General features: G+C 42.9%; 2 protein-coding genes across 4 annotated transcripts in view; one reads left to right on the top strand and one right to left on the bottom strand.

The window, feature by feature from the left end:
* The window catches only part of rps2 (ribosomal protein S2), a 371,318-nt gene that overhangs the window by 293,376 nt on the left and 62,548 nt on the right, over window positions 1-15,394 (top strand). The gene's annotated exons all lie outside the window — the stretch shown is intronic.
* Window positions 15-14,709, bottom strand: srebf1 (sterol regulatory element binding transcription factor 1). 2 transcript variants are annotated; one of them, XM_075453377.1, is made up of 19 exons: window positions 14,356-14,709; window positions 11,400-12,131; window positions 9,085-9,257; window positions 8,858-8,992; window positions 8,508-8,738; window positions 8,220-8,334; window positions 7,837-7,994; window positions 7,159-7,372; window positions 6,812-6,996; window positions 6,432-6,693; window positions 5,989-6,155; window positions 5,588-5,756; window positions 5,323-5,431; window positions 5,112-5,221; window positions 4,313-4,445; window positions 3,981-4,146; window positions 2,893-3,108; window positions 2,330-2,441; window positions 15-1,608 (listed from the first exon to the last, which is right to left on the bottom strand). In XM_075453377.1, exons 1-19 carry the CDS (start codon window positions 14,459-14,461, stop codon window positions 1,388-1,390), a joined length of 3,714 nt encoding a protein of 1,237 aa, XP_075309492.1. In that variant the 5' UTR covers window positions 14,462-14,709; the 3' UTR covers window positions 15-1,387. The 2 variants fall into 2 exon arrangements, with proteins under 2 accessions (XP_075309492.1, XP_075309493.1); XM_075453378.1 differs by having other exon boundaries at window positions 8,520-8,738.

Here is a 15,394-nt window from a genome sequence, read left to right as displayed (position 1 = left end):
TAAACACTGCTGCGTTCTTTACAAAATGATTTAATATTTACATGAAAGGAGGAAAACCAACAAGGGAGAGATAAATGGGTGTCAGTTACAGAGACGTGACCGATACCTTCACACATTGCTGCTTTACAGTCACCTCAATCCCATGTTTTCAAGGTTTTATATTAGTGACACTAATATAAAATCAAAAAAAGATAAAAAAAATGGTCCTGGGACAAAACACATGCCATGTTTTTCTTTCAACTGTTTTTCTTGAATTTTTTTTAAAAAAGCGTCTCCCTAGAGACATAAAATTGTAATGACTGAAAGAGCAACTACCGTCTTTTATGTTGTGGAGCAAATTTAAAAAGAGTAAATCATTTTGGAAATGCCTACAGAAGTGCCAAAGGTTTGTGTTGTAGTTTAAGTTGCGAGTTTGCGATGCCAGAATTGGTACGCCTGCTTTTGTTACAGCTGCATACGTGTCCAACAGCTCAAAAGGTCAACTGAGTCAGACTACATAATCTTTATGACTTGATACTGTCTCCAATTAGACGCCGCTGGGCCTGGCTACCGCACTGAACAGAATTAAGGTGAGAAAGTAAGCATACGTCACTGCTTATGCAAAATACTCCTTAATCAAAGGTCATACAGATTATAAATACATTTTAAAATATGTACACAGCAAGACAAATACATGACCTCTATGAAAATAACTTCATAAAGCCGAATTATTCTGTATCTCATTGAAAGTAGCATCGCTAGGCATAGTGCAGATAAGAGACATGGGGCTTGGGCAGCTGATCATCTTACAAACAGATCACCCAGGAAGCACAATTCAAATAAACTTCACCAAAAGTATTTGAACAGCATGTAGAGTAGCTTCCCACAATCAGACCAAACCGTTTGGTCATTTTTCTCCCGCAAACAGAGACGGCTCAACTTACAACCAATCAGAGTAGCCCATCACTCCCACACCGAGCCCTGCGGCCTGTAAAAAAGGTGCATCTCCGCCCAACAGACAGGGTGGGGGTGGGGCTACTCTGAGCCAATGCAGGGCAAATAACTCTTTCATGCTTCTGACACATGTGCTCAGCCCTCATGTTGTCCACCTTGGCATGTGGGCGCTCCTTCTTGTGGTAAAACTGTGACACTGCAGTTGTTCACAGGAGGGGGTTCGGCTCAGCAGGAGCAAAGTTCTTCCTATTTACTGATAAAAAAAAAATCCAAGTGCCTTTTGATGTGGGTGGTGGGAGGGACAATCCATGAAGAAAATAGCTGTTCAATAGCTGCACGACCAAATGAGACTGTATGCTTCTGTGTTGATGGAAGTTTTCTTTTCATTTTCTTTCAGTTTGTATGTCAGAGATGTTTCTATATACAGCGTCTCAGCCCCCCCCTTCCCTTCGGTCTAGCTGTTGGTGACGGTGGTGCCGCTGCCCAGTTTTATGATCATTTGCTGGCAGTCGTGGAGGGTCCTCTTGTCTCCCAGCTTCTCCAGGGTGCGGGCTGCGTCAGCCAGCATGCCCACCCTTTGTCCTGGAGCCGACAGGAAGGAGGGTGGTAGGTAGCGGCATGCCAGCATCACAGCCTCTGCCTGCTCCCGCTGGCCGGGCCGCGTTTCACACTCCTCTGCACACACAAAACGTCATGTTACCATGGCAACAGCAATCAGACTTAAGCAGCTTTCTGTTTAATTGTTGATTAAAGTCCCCCCCCCCCCAAAAAAAAAGGGGGAAAAAAGGCTAATCATTCAGTGATTGAATGTACTTTTTGTAAGTTTTACTGGTTAAGACTGTGTGATTTGAGCATCTCATGATGGGACACAAACATCATATAAAACAATAGAAAAATAAGAAACACCCAATGTCTTTCTTTTTTTTTTTTTTTTTTTCAGCCCAGATGTCTATTTTTAATAGACTTTTTTGTACAATAACATGTTTATTATGGAATAAAATCTTCACGTTATATAACAACAATCATAAATATTGTGGCTTGAAATCAGTCTTAAAGATAACTTCCCTGAGTGAACTGAAATTATTATATGAAGGCCGAACCAAAATTCCTCCCCTTGGCCCTACCCCTTCATTTTACAGAGATAAAGCGCCCCTTTTCCTTTAGAAATGAAATAGTAGTGGTCATCCAGCCATCCAAATGGCCTCCAAAGCCCTGATTGAAGGGTTCTAGAACCACTACATCTTGATTCCTAAAAGAAAAGCAGCCCTTTTTTCTCTGTAAAATGGAGTAGAGCCAAAGGGAGGGACTTTGGATCGGGCCACCGTTGGCAAAAGATTTAAATTACTTGTACAGATTAGAGAAAAGATAAAATCAACAGAAGCGTGTCCACACACACCTGTCTTGGCTCCGGGTGTTGCTCGGCGCCGCAGTGAGCGATCCAGAAGCTGATGAGTTCTGGTGGGACTGGCCCCGGCCATGAGCCTGGCTGTAGCTTCATGAAGAAACAACTGGAAAGAGATGCAGGGGGAAGAGATGAGAAGCAAAAAGGAGGTGGGGGGGGGCAAGCGATGATGACTCACACATAATGTTTAGTGCTACCTCTGAGAGACTTTGAAGCCTTGTGAACAACACTGCTAAACACTTGCCTCAGGGCGTGTGTGTGTGTGTGTGTGTGTGGTGCAACACCTCTCAACTAATATCTACTGAGAATTGAAGCATGTACTGCCTAAAAATGTGTTCACAGAAAGTATACAAAGTGCTTTTCATTATATGTCCCATTATGTGTATTTATTTTAAAATGTCCTTGTAAATGCTGTCTGTACATTAAAAACATGTTTATATGTGAACACAATTGTATGTCAGAGAGATAAATTCTCTCCCATCCCCCGACTAGAATTAAGCCTTAATAAGGACTCAAATGCACAGGCAAAATATAGTGGCAGGTACTGTTTTACGTACTCTTCGCACTGCAGGTCTGAAGCTTTGAGCCAGCTTGCGCAGGGAGCTGAGATCCTGTTGAAACCCCTGAAGCTCTGGTGGAGAAGCCTGATGAAGGCCTACAGGGCTGCTGGTGCCCACCGACCCCGTCCCCGTAGGACTTGTCCCCTGCTGCTGTACACGCCACACATTGGTCCTCATAACCAATAGGAGATCACACACAAGCAACTCAACGACCTATGAAAAAAAACGTGAACCGAATTAACATTAGCTGCCAGATCTGGGTCTGGTTGGAAGGATTAATGCGTTAGACCTAAAATGTTTGCAACCTAAAAGCAAAAAAATACATAAAAAGGAGAATATATGTACGATGTAAAATATTCATGCAGTTATCCTAAAATATTTCTGGGAAAAAAAAAAAAGAAGTGTTAATTCTAACATTAAAACCATGTTTTAATACAAATGGTGAAATTTTTAATCATAGCAGATGTACAAACAACAAAAGCACACACCAACACAAAGTCCATCTCTTCCTGGGTATGTTCTGCTGTTAGTGGCCCAGCTCTGTGTTGCACTGCAGGTACATTGCAATCCAGTGAGACAAACATGCAATGCAACTACAATGCACTACAGTGCTGGCCATAGACACAGACACACACACACACACACACGCGCGCGCACACGCACACGCACACACAAACGGTGAGCTACCTATCCACCAGCATAACCATCTGCTGAATGCCACAGGGAAGGACACTGCAGTTTCACAGAGAGGAGCTGCTGCGGGGGAATCTGTCTGATAAAGTGTGTGGCTTTGTGGGAAAAAAAAAAAAAAAAAAAAAAAGAAGAAAGGTATGTGCGTGTACACACTCCAGTGACTATGTGCAAGTTATTAACTGTGTTTACACTTTTATTCACAGGTGTGCAGGTACATCTGTCCCTGTGTGGTCTCATGCATGTATATTTTTTGCTCTCTCTTATGTAAACGCATCAAAAATTTAATTAGAAAATAATAGAAATAATGAACGACAGTCTGACTTATCTGAAGTGTATCTGTGCAAATCTGAAGGACCTCGCGGCTTCCTCTGTGTGTGAGTGTGTGTGTGTACCTTGTCTAAACTGGAGCTATGGCAGTGTGGTCCCAGGTTGAGGCTGTCTCGGAGCAGGGCGCTGGCCTTGTCAATGTAGCTCAGACTCATCTGGCAGTTTTCTGGCTTGGACAGCAGAGCCCTAACTGCCCTGAATGTGTTCAGACAAGCTTTGGGCAGAAGACTCCTGCCAGAACGAGGGAGAAAAAAAAAAACAACAGAGAAAGGACACAGGTTAAAGTGGTGGAAGTGTATGAGTGTGTGTGCGCTCAGCTTGGCTTTATCGGACCAAAGTTATGCAACACTCTCTTGAACTGGATGTAGACGTTATAATGTGTAGAACTCTAACTTACTCTGCATTCTGCAGACTGCGGGGCAGGTGCTCAACAGTAGGATAAAGTCTCTCCGCGGCAGCGTCGTCTCCTTGGAGCCAGTTAATGATGACTACGGCAACCGAGGACCACCACTTGGAGTGGGGGTCGCAGCCTGGATATTGGAGAAAAATGTGTTTAAGACCAGACACCAGACCAACAGTTATGCAAATACTTAAATCCCCTACTGGCATCCGTGACAGTACACAGAAAGACCGCCACTGTCTGTTATTTGAGCTCTGAATCAATCTGCTTCTCCCCTCTTCCATATTTAAAACATTCCATCAGAGAAAGCAGTAATTGTTAAGAAGGAAAACTATTCCGTTTCACATTGTGCAACACACACAGACTTCCAACACTGGGCCAAAAAGTCTCCTCTTAAAATCCCTGCACAGTCTCACTTCCTTTTCTCCTCTGAAGGTGATCACCGATTTGACAGTGCTGAGGATAAATGAAGCAATCTAGCAGATGCCTCCCGTTCACCTACACCCCTTGTGCTCAGATCAGTGAAAACAAAGGAAAGTGGTGGGAGGGTGAAAATCCAGCGACTTGTTTTCAGGAGAGTAAAAATGAACTTCCAGTTTCTTACTTTGCAAGTTTGTTGAGGTAATCAAAGTGCTTTTGAGCAAGTGAGAAGAAAAAAAATGAGGGAGAAGCAAATGTAATTCTCCCAATAAGGTGTGCACATCAAGACTCTGGATTTTGAGATTCTATCTTCTGGTGCATAAAACAGACAACAAATGCAATGTTAAATGTGAGGCTGGCTCCAATAGTAACCTACCGGTCACAGTGGCCATGTTGGAGCCAATTGCAAAAGACTGGGAGGTGGCACCAGCTGCATCTGAAGCACTAATCAACAGCTGGAGGTACTCCAAGGCATCAGCATACTCCCTAATGACAAACACATCGTTAAAAGTTGCTCTCTTTGTGTCTATTCAAATTTTGAATAAGAAGAAGACTCAAATACTTGGAAGTGTGACTGGTGTTCTTACCCCTCGCCTTGGCTAAGACTCTTCTCTCCATGAGGCTGGGCAACACAGTAAAGAGCCTTTTCAAGGAGGTGTTCTCTGAATGCCTGAGTCACCTGGGCCAAGGGATCCACTGCGAGGGCACAAACAAAACCATTAATGTGACAAATGCAAGTGTGCATAAATATGTAAGGCAACTGGGTTTCAGGTGGCAATTTTCATAAGTATTCAACAGAATGAATGAGGCATTATAAAGAGGACAGTTTCAGATTTTTTTGCATTCACTGACCAGTGTTTCCAGCCTGGCTGTAGATGCTTTCTTTAGGTGTGCTGCGAATAGCCCAATCCCCATCCACGAAGAAGCGGTGGCCGAGTGGATGGCAGAGCCACTGCATGGCTGGAGGTACACTGCCACTGGATGACAGGCATGCCTGACGGGCACTGCTCAGGAACACACGCTATCAGGAACAAAGATAATGTTTTGGTTGAGTGTAGTTCACTTTATTTCAAAAAGGGGAAGAATCTTTGGCTTATTAACAACAGACTGCATGTTTTTTAACCACAGGAAACAATTCAATCAATGCCAAATCAATCAAGTTCGACACAACCAGCAGCTACATGTGCGACTACCTCACTGCATTAACGAGTGAAAGAGAGATGCTTGTGCATGCACAAACAAATGGGACTTACAGAGGTGAAATGCATGATCCTTGGCAAGCTGGCTTTGACTCGCAGAGCAGCAGAAACATAGACTTCAGCCAGAGTGGCGACAGGTAGACAAGTGCCAGCGCACTCAGCCAGATTCACTGCACTTAAAGCCATGTGTGCTGCCGACAGGTGGCTACCGTTCAGCTTACCTGTATGAAAGAGCAGGAGAAAATATTGCATCTATCACTGAATATCCATCTATATTTATATCTAAAATATAGCCTTCCATATAAATCAGAGGTTTTAAAAACAAAAATATACTAAATTAAATAAGAAAAGAATGACAACTTGGGATTAATGATACTAGTATTTAACTGGCACTAAAGCAGGGTTATCCAACTGGTTCTTCAATGTCTGATTACTTCAATATTTTTAGTCTACGAAATTGATTTAATCGAGAAACAAAAGGTTTTCCTACGACCAACCTGTCATGTGAAGCTGGTGCAGGCGGTGGTAAACCAGGGCAGCGTCACGGCTGCTTTTGCACGCATCCTCCTGCAGGGGGCGATCCGATCGCAAGCCTCCAGCCCTTGCGGCCAGCCAGCGGCCGACCCAGAGGCGCTGGAGACAGAATCTTAGTAGAGACCAGAGCGCCGCACAGGCAAGGTCTAACTGCGAGGTGGGTAAGGGACGACCGAGAGCCTTCAAACAAGTTCGCAGGTTGTGACTTGCCTGAGCAAAATCTCCCTGTGAAGGAGAACAGTGATGAGAAAGAATAAACGAAAGAAGTCGGTGAGTATGATGTAAAACGTCTTCATGGGGATCTTTATATTTAATGTGCTTAGTCAAAGAAAAAGAAACGCACTCTAGCAAGGTCCAGGTCAGCCTGTTTGCGGTGCCTCCAGAATAAGACAGACGATCCAGAGTGCGGTCTGGTTACAGGTTCTCCGTACACCAGCAGTCGGATCAGAACCCCCGATACGAGAATACCGTTGACAAGCCACACCAGAATAGTAGGGAGCATCCAATCCATCCAGCCCCAAGAGTCAGCTACAGACAACACAAATACAGTCATTTATCTGTAAAAGCACATCTATACATGGAGAAGCACCATCGTATCACACAACACATCACATAAAAACAGAGCCATACATAACCCACTGTGAGTGGAATCAATATCTGCCTCCCTCCCAGCGTTGATCCAGTGCATACCTGCAATATCCACACCGAGGACACTCCTGCCTGCGTGATGGGCAGAGACGTCAGCGCTTCCTGCAGAGCTGCCACCAGATGAGCACAGCAGAGCAGCCAGAGGGTTGAGGGAGAGGAAGAGGAAGGTAAAGGCACACAATGCCATACGGGAACGATCCAACATGCCGCCAGCACTGCCACCTGCTGCAGATCCGTCCAACACGCCTATATTTGGCTGCCACATGGAGAGTCCAGAAAGATAAATTTACTGACAGTCAATCAGAGGATCAAAAGAACCCAGCATCTACATATTTTTCAGGTCCAACGGTAATATTTAAGCTGCTGAATGTTGCTGATGTGGCTTCTAATGAAAACAGTTCTGCTAAATTACGAAATGCAAATCTCCCTCTCATTACACCGAGCTTTGATCTCAACCTCTCCTTGTTGTCACATAAATAAAAACAAAGGGGGAAAGAAATTAAGCCTCCACCAATGCGGGGTTTATGTGCACCGTTTGACAAGACGCAAATCAAAGCCCAACTTCAAAATGCGTCAACATCAATCATAGAAATGTAAAGAAAATTAAATATCTTTCTTTGACTGGAAGTAGCCGTCTATTCTGAACCCTCATCTGATATGAAACACACAACATTAATCCATTAAGAGTGCAGAGAAGCAGACAAAACGGGAGCCGCATACCTTTGCGTCCTCCACCATTGGACTGTCGGGCTCTGAGTCACTGCCACAATGTGAGAAAGAAGTCGGGGAGCCCACGTCAGAGGCTGGAGGGGTCGGCAGCTCATTTTTCACTTCTGCCTGTCCGTCTACCTCCATGGCAACTATGTCTTTGAGAGACTCTGAAGAAAGAGGAAAGGAATGACGACGAGATCAGTTAGAAAGCTTCGACCTTACATCGAATAAGCTAAGTAAGACCATTTTCAATTTTGTCAGTTCAGGGTAAAAGTAGCTGTTAAGAGATCTCGTGACAAAAGGTCAACTAAAAAGCTCACTCTCTAGGAATTGAAGCAAACTGCCCAAAGGCAATGGCAGAATACAGAAAAGAAAAGGTCTTCAGTGCTTACTGTTTTTCTGGGCAGCCATTTTAAGAGCCATGTTCTCCTGTTTGAGTTTCTGGTTAGCCTGCTGCAGGTAGCGGATGTAGTCGATCGCTTTCCTCAGCACAGCAGACTTGTTCAGCTAAGAAAAAAGGCAAAGTTAACTAAAAACAAATGATATAATGCCAATGCTGATTTGACCTGTGTTGCTCTTAAAACAGAAACAAAGAACAAGCAGCATAACTGTCCAATACGTTTTACCGGCAGCTGTACACAGAACAGGTAGTAATTTAAATGAAACGATCATAAACAGACCTTGTTTCCTACCTTGGCTTCAGTCCCAGCCACCAAGTCTTTAAGTTCCACAATTTTATCGTTGATGGAAGAGCGATAGCGTTTCTCGATGGCGTTGTGAGCCGTGCGCTTCTCCCCCTTGTGTGGCTGGCCCACATGCTTACTAGCGATGGCGATGCGGTTGATAGGCAGCTTTTCAGCATCCATCATCACGGGCACTGTGGTCAGGATCGTGCCCCCACCCACAAAGGCCTAGAGAGTTATATCAAGTGGACAGAACTTAAATATCTCAACAGTAAGCCAAACAGTAATGCCATCAACCAAGTACATCTTATGACCTTGTTTCTGAAAATGAATTCAGGTGGGTCTACCTGCAGTGAAGTGCTCTGTACTGCGCTGGTGGTGGCCAGGGAGGTGGGAGAGGACATAGTTGTAACCATGCAGGGGTCGGGCTTCATAGTGAGCAGTAAGGACTCGGCCTTAATGAACTGAGGCTGCAACAGCACCTGAGAAACACGCACAAGAGAAGATGCACAGATGTTCAGAAATCACAAATAATGATGGCAGTCGCACTCAGGCACCAGCTTCACACACTTACAGGTACTTGCTGTACGTGGGATGCGATGCTTTGAACTGGAGGGCTCGACGTGGCCAGGAGAGGAGAGGCGGTGGTCAGCCCGTGGAACTGAGTCTGAATGGCCACCGGTTGGATGCTGGGAGGTGAAGACGACAAGCTAATGCCAGGCGTGCTCACATTGCTGGGACTGGCAGCTGGAAAAAAACAGGATGGCAGAAATTTCATCAGCATTAAATCAAGCATGTAAAACTGTCGCATAGCCATGAGAGCAATCCATCTTTTTACTGTGGCACATTTATATTTGCAGGTATTCACCAAACACAGGAGAATCGTGTAATCCGGGAAACTATCATCAAAACCACAGATAATGTTTTCTCATCACAAACAGTTTGCCATCAGAGTATTTCTGAATTCCAGCTCCAACACAATAATACTACTACTAACTCTAAAAATACACCAAGCAATGCTCTGTAAAAAAGTTGTGTAATTATTATAGTAGTATGCTTTAAACAGGTAAATGATCAATATGTAGCAAATGTTTTTTTTTTTTTTTTTATGTCTTAGCCAGTATTTTCCCCATGGTCATAAAGACCTCTCTTAATGGGATTTGGGTGACCTGTTATCTCCTTATAGATACCTGATAACACCACTCTGTGTGTCATCTTGTATTTCTTATCAGCTCCAACTGGGATACCAATCAGTTTTCTCACATAGTGATAAAAGTTATGGCATCCAAGACAAAAGAAATTAGTCATTTACAGCTTCTTTCTTTGTGAGTAATAAACTACAACCAATCTGTGAGTCACTGCTGGCACATAAAGGTTTTCAGAGGGCAAAAAACGTTCTTGACCTAGTAGCCCTACTTGCTCTGTGACGTACAGGTATGAGCAAACACATACAAGCATACATGTTAAACTGTACACTGCATACATATGCTATTGCATCTCCTGCATATAAACAATCAGTATTGTTAAGGGAATGCAGTTCAATAGAACTCACAAACTCCAGCACTGCAGAGCAAAGTTTATTAGATTACAACTTGGGCACGTGATCAGCTGAGGTTGAATAGCCTGGTGCCCTCACTTTGTAAGCACAATACACAGGAGCAACCTCATTGGGCACTACAGCTTGAACACCAGACAAATACAGATTGATTTAAAATTCAATGACATCCATTTGCGAGATTCTTACACCTTTCTCAAAGTCAAATTTAAGCTGTTTTCAGGTATTTTCAATTAAACTGAATTGAATAATACTTCTTTTCATAGCAAAATGGAAAACGATACAACAAACTCTATCAAACTTTCAAATATATAGTATGTTGTAGTGCTGCGAAGAACTAAAAATGATTATGTTATTGAACCAGGAGCAGTACCAGGACTGTATAATAACCAAAGTTAGACTGCAGCAGGCTGAATTTAGAAACCAGTGTTGCGTATGAGGTGATCGCTCCTGACCAATCAGAGCGCCTCCCTGAGACTTTCCCTGAGATCTTGTTGTGCTACAAAGAACCAAAATGATTATGTGATAGCATTCTACAAATGAAAGGGAAAATGTTTTAAAACGTGTGACCCACCTTAAAGTGCAAGATTATATGCTATATAACCTGTCTCACCTGTATTGCTGTCTTCAATTTCAATTTACAAAGAAGTCCATCAGCTCCTTCAGACTTTCTGAGTAAAATGCATACATATCAAAACAAATACACTGAACATAGGTGCCCTTATTGCTTTTAAAACGACAACAAAAATATGATGGTCCATTTTCTAAATACTGCTCATCTTGAACCCACGAACACAGCATGGACATCACACCGGCATCAATTAACTCTCTGTTGCTCCTCCACTGGACTGGCTGTGTCAACACTGCCCCGTTGTTAACATGGATACAATCAGGCTCTATTCTGTTCCTTCATCTAAGTAGCAAACTGTTACATCAGATAGCAAATTATTATCAAGCAATGCAACTGCAGTTTCAAGCATTGTATCCAAAATCCAAGCGCCTTTCAAATCTTGAAAATAACACATTAAAATTCTAGCCTCTGCAAGAGTGCAAGAACCCTGCATTTTGTAACCCATTTAGAGCAGATAGAACATTTTAGACTTTAACCCTTAACAGGCAATAAATGATGTTGATTCAACGAGACTCGCAAAGCAAAGGGGGCTATAGATGCACTGTAGAAATATCAGTAGTGTGATTTTTCACTATTTCAATTTGTTTTTTCTCAATTCATCATTTCCAACAAACAGATTTTTGTTAGTATAAAAGCTATAATTCGTCTATGAGACCAGAGTTATCATCTATAGACATGCTCATAACCAAAAAGGAATGCTTACCTGTGAAGCTACTTTTGCTGTTATAGTTGCTCCAGGCCTGAGGCTGTGTCTGTGTCTGTGTCTGGGGCTGGGGCTGGGGTTGGGGCTGGGGTTGAGGTGGAGTCTGAAGCTGAAGCTGAGGCTGAGGCTGAGTCTGAGTCTGAGCCTGAGTTGGAGTCTGAGTTGGAGTCTGAGTTGGAGTCTGAGTTGGAGTCTGAGTTGGAGTCTGGGGCTGGGGTTGGGGCTGGGGTTGAGGCTGAGGTGGAGTCTGGGGAGCATGAGAGGTGAAAAGCACCTGTGTTGTAGAGCTGAATGTTGGATTTGGTACTGGTGAGACAAGAGGAGAAGCTGCCAGTGCAGGGGCAGACGGGCTGAGGATTGGTTGGGGCTGTTCCACCTGTGGCTGTCGGAGGCTCTGAGCCTGTTGTGGGGAGGCTGGCTGCTGCCTCTCGGTGGAGTTGGGTACTTGGGACAGGGGAGACTGTTGGAAGGTGGGAGGCTGGAAGGCCTTGTCTGGGGTGGAGGAGCTACGGGTAATGGGAGGGCCCAAGAGAGCATCCAGGTGGGGGTTACTGCTTAGGATGGAAGAAGTAGATGAAGGTGCAGGTGTAGTTGTGGTGGTTGGAGGGGCAGATAAGGTGACGGTCTGGGACAAACCAGGAATCTCTTGGGTGGGAGTGCTGCCTGAAAAGGGATTGGCATCAAAGAGTCCCCCAAACTCCATGTCCTGGTTGTTGATGAGCTGAAGCATGTCTAAAGAATAAACAAAATCAGAGCCATCACTAATGCTATCGACTAAGTAGGGAAAAAAAGTGGATAAAAGTCAGTGGTAAAAAAAATGACAGTTAAAGAGGAACAAGGTTGTCAGTTCACAGATTACTAAAACAACCACTTAGTAGTAAACCAAATCTCTTGCATTCTCATCTAAATTGCTGGTTGTTCATCTATAAATCCACAAGTACAGTAAGAATTTTCAGAATAAGATCAGAACATTCAAAAGTAAGCTTAAAAAAGTAATAATGTTCAGGAAGTAGATGACATCTGTACTGCAGTGATGGCCAGAATTGCACATTTGTCCAGCAAAAAGGTGAAAAATACACGATTTAACCCTTTGCATTCTTTTCAGCTCGTATGTTGTGGTCGATGTGATCGCATGAATTGAAGAGAAGTTTCAATGTAATCTATCGCTTTCCATTGCCACCAATCGTGGATTCAAATATACAGATGATGATCCTGGTAAAATAAATAAATATTTTGCAATTTCCACATTAGTCTTGCCAAGTGATCATTTATGACATGAATATGGCAGCTGAAAACTACCACAAACATCGGTAGGTTTTTCCATGAAATACATCTAGATTTCTTTCATCCCCTAAAAAAAAAAAAAAAAAAAAAAAAAAAAGGTGCCACCAATAGAACTGCAACTGATTAATAACCGAAATCTAAATCTGAAAGGATGAAATCAAATCTAAAACTTACTGTCTGTACTAACACACGCAGTTCAAACACAAGAACACCTTGCATGAAAAACTGTTACAAATAGTACACAAAGCACCGGTTAGTCTTCTGCACGTGACGCTTTATGTTAGTCAAAGGTGGAAAATTAAACTAACACGGACATTTGACATAATACTGATATTTCTATTATTCTCTTACAAATGCTGACTTTTGGGTGTCATGATCGAAACTTGACAGATATATGTACACTATTTCTAAACTGTACGTCTCATGGGAATCACCACAATGATGCTTTTATATTTTAACAAGATGTTTTCTCACATCCATTTAATGTGTCAGTTCATTTGAGATACTGTTTGTCTGCTGCTTTCGAAAGAGGGGCCGGTTTGTTGCACCACCACCCCACACTGATCTGACCGAAAAGTTTTCCATGAAGAAAGTGGGTGACTCCGACTGTAAGATCTGTCTGCAGTGAAACGCAACAGACTGAATTTGTAAACCAGTGTTGTGTATGAGGTGATCGCTCCTGGCCAATCAGAGCGCCTCTCTGAGACTTGCTATGCCGATCAGCCCAAGACGGGGAGGAGAGGGAGAGCTGTCTTGCTTCACAAGAGGTTACCATCGAGCAGCGTCACCGAAGGTTACTGTCGGTCAAATTTAGGGAGCATGGCCGCAGGCTACCCATTATCATATACTGTTTACACGGCCCAGCTTATCATTTTACTCGTTGGCCAACATTGTAAAACACATACTCGCCATTGCAGGAAAATCTTCAGAAAACAGAACATTTTTGCACAACTGTTAAATGGCTGCTGAATTATCGCTCTTCAGTCTGCATTTCTCCAACAACAGGCCCATTCATTTCATGTCAGGTACCCAAAACAAATTCACAGAACTTTCTTTAAAAAAAAAAAGCAGCGTGTTTGCATAAAAAAAAATGATTTAAAAAAAAAAATTTAAAAATTTAAAAAATGTTAAAGTCACGACAAGTGCACGTGGCTTTAGGAGAAATACGTAATATTAGTCAATCGGTCAATTGCAGTGGATGAACCCGTTAAAGAGGAATGAACGACAGTAACCCCGGTCTGTGGAGCATTTTGGGGGGCGGGGCGCGCTCACCAGCATTTAGCAACACGTTAGCCCCACATACTAGCTTAGCTAACTAACTCTTAATTATCACAGACCTTTAATGAAATAAAAACCAAGCAGAGGCTTTTGGTAGTATAAAATAGCATCAATACAAACGAATAACAGCACCAACTTACATTAGCTTTGCTAACTTCTAAACATACTTGATAGTTAACATTAGCCAGTCTAACTATGGTTAATGAACTGTTAGCTGTTAAAACCTGAAAATTGGTCACTGTGCTGTTTGTATGTCATACGATAAAGACTGAAGACTGAAGAAATTAATAAGTGAAACACACATGCCATGCAGGAGAGAGTTGCAAGTAGCGTTATATGTTTAGCTGTTTGTACACGACTGGCTTAACCAACTGCCACCGTTATATCTTCTTACCATCAATATCGCTTAAGAGGGCCGTGTCTATTTCGCTAGGGTCATTAAGCGACAATGTTGGATCCAGATTATCCAACGACGGATCGTCAAAAGACAAGCGATTCATCTTCACTCCTGTGTCTGGTTTTCTTGTATAGACGTGACTTGCTGATGGATCGCCAGGGGGGAAAAAAATCGGTAACTTCTCACGTCCCTACATTTGTCAAAGACTCGGATTCCAAGTCTGTCTGAAATATGTGCAAGGTGAGCTCCAACTATTTACCGATGTGCTAACTAACTACTCACTCCAACCCCCATATTCGCCTTCAGTAACTTGTCAAACCCAGCCAAACACTGAAGCTCATTCAGCAGTAACGTGCTTACGGGGGCAGAAGGAAGAACTTGTTCAACCCCACGATGATTGACAGAAACACCAGCCAATCAGTAACTCTGGCCTGGATTCCCACGTTCTAATTTTACAGGATTGTTTTGATTGTTGAGGGAAGGTGACAGCCTGTGAAGTACATGGACATTCATTTTTAAAAGATAATAAACATTGAGTCATGGTTGTTACATTGACAGACAAACTGGCACAATGGCCACGAAATAGTTATATATATATACATATATATAAATCGTGTTTATTCATCCAAACTATTACTAAAAACATTCTACTATACATAAATATCAAATGTTTAATACTGTTACCATAATTATTTTTTCAGCCCTATACAGCCATATCAATATCAACACATTATTCCACCTAAATGTGTATTTTGAGGGAAACAGCGTGGATATGTTTATTGTGGGCTTGCCCCAATTAGCCAATCATCACCGCGTGGGCGTGTACAACTGACAGTCAAGTTTGTCTGACTCGATGTAGCGGCTGCTCCTGTAGAACCAGTAAAATCGACCAATAGGAAGCTCAGAAACAGAGTGGGGTGATCTGACGTCACAGCTCTGGGTTTAGATTACATCATGTGTTTCTATCCTGTAAAAGCGGAGGCAGGGATAGTGAAGTAAACTTGAGCAACTTGTGTGATTGTAGAAACATACAAGA

This window comes from Odontesthes bonariensis, chromosome 21 (assembly GCF_027942865.1).
Source record: "Odontesthes bonariensis isolate fOdoBon6 chromosome 21, fOdoBon6.hap1, whole genome shotgun sequence".
Classification (NCBI taxonomy): domain Eukaryota; kingdom Metazoa; phylum Chordata; class Actinopteri; order Atheriniformes; family Atherinopsidae; genus Odontesthes; species Odontesthes bonariensis.
This window is presented reverse-complemented; position numbering and strand designations above follow the sequence as displayed.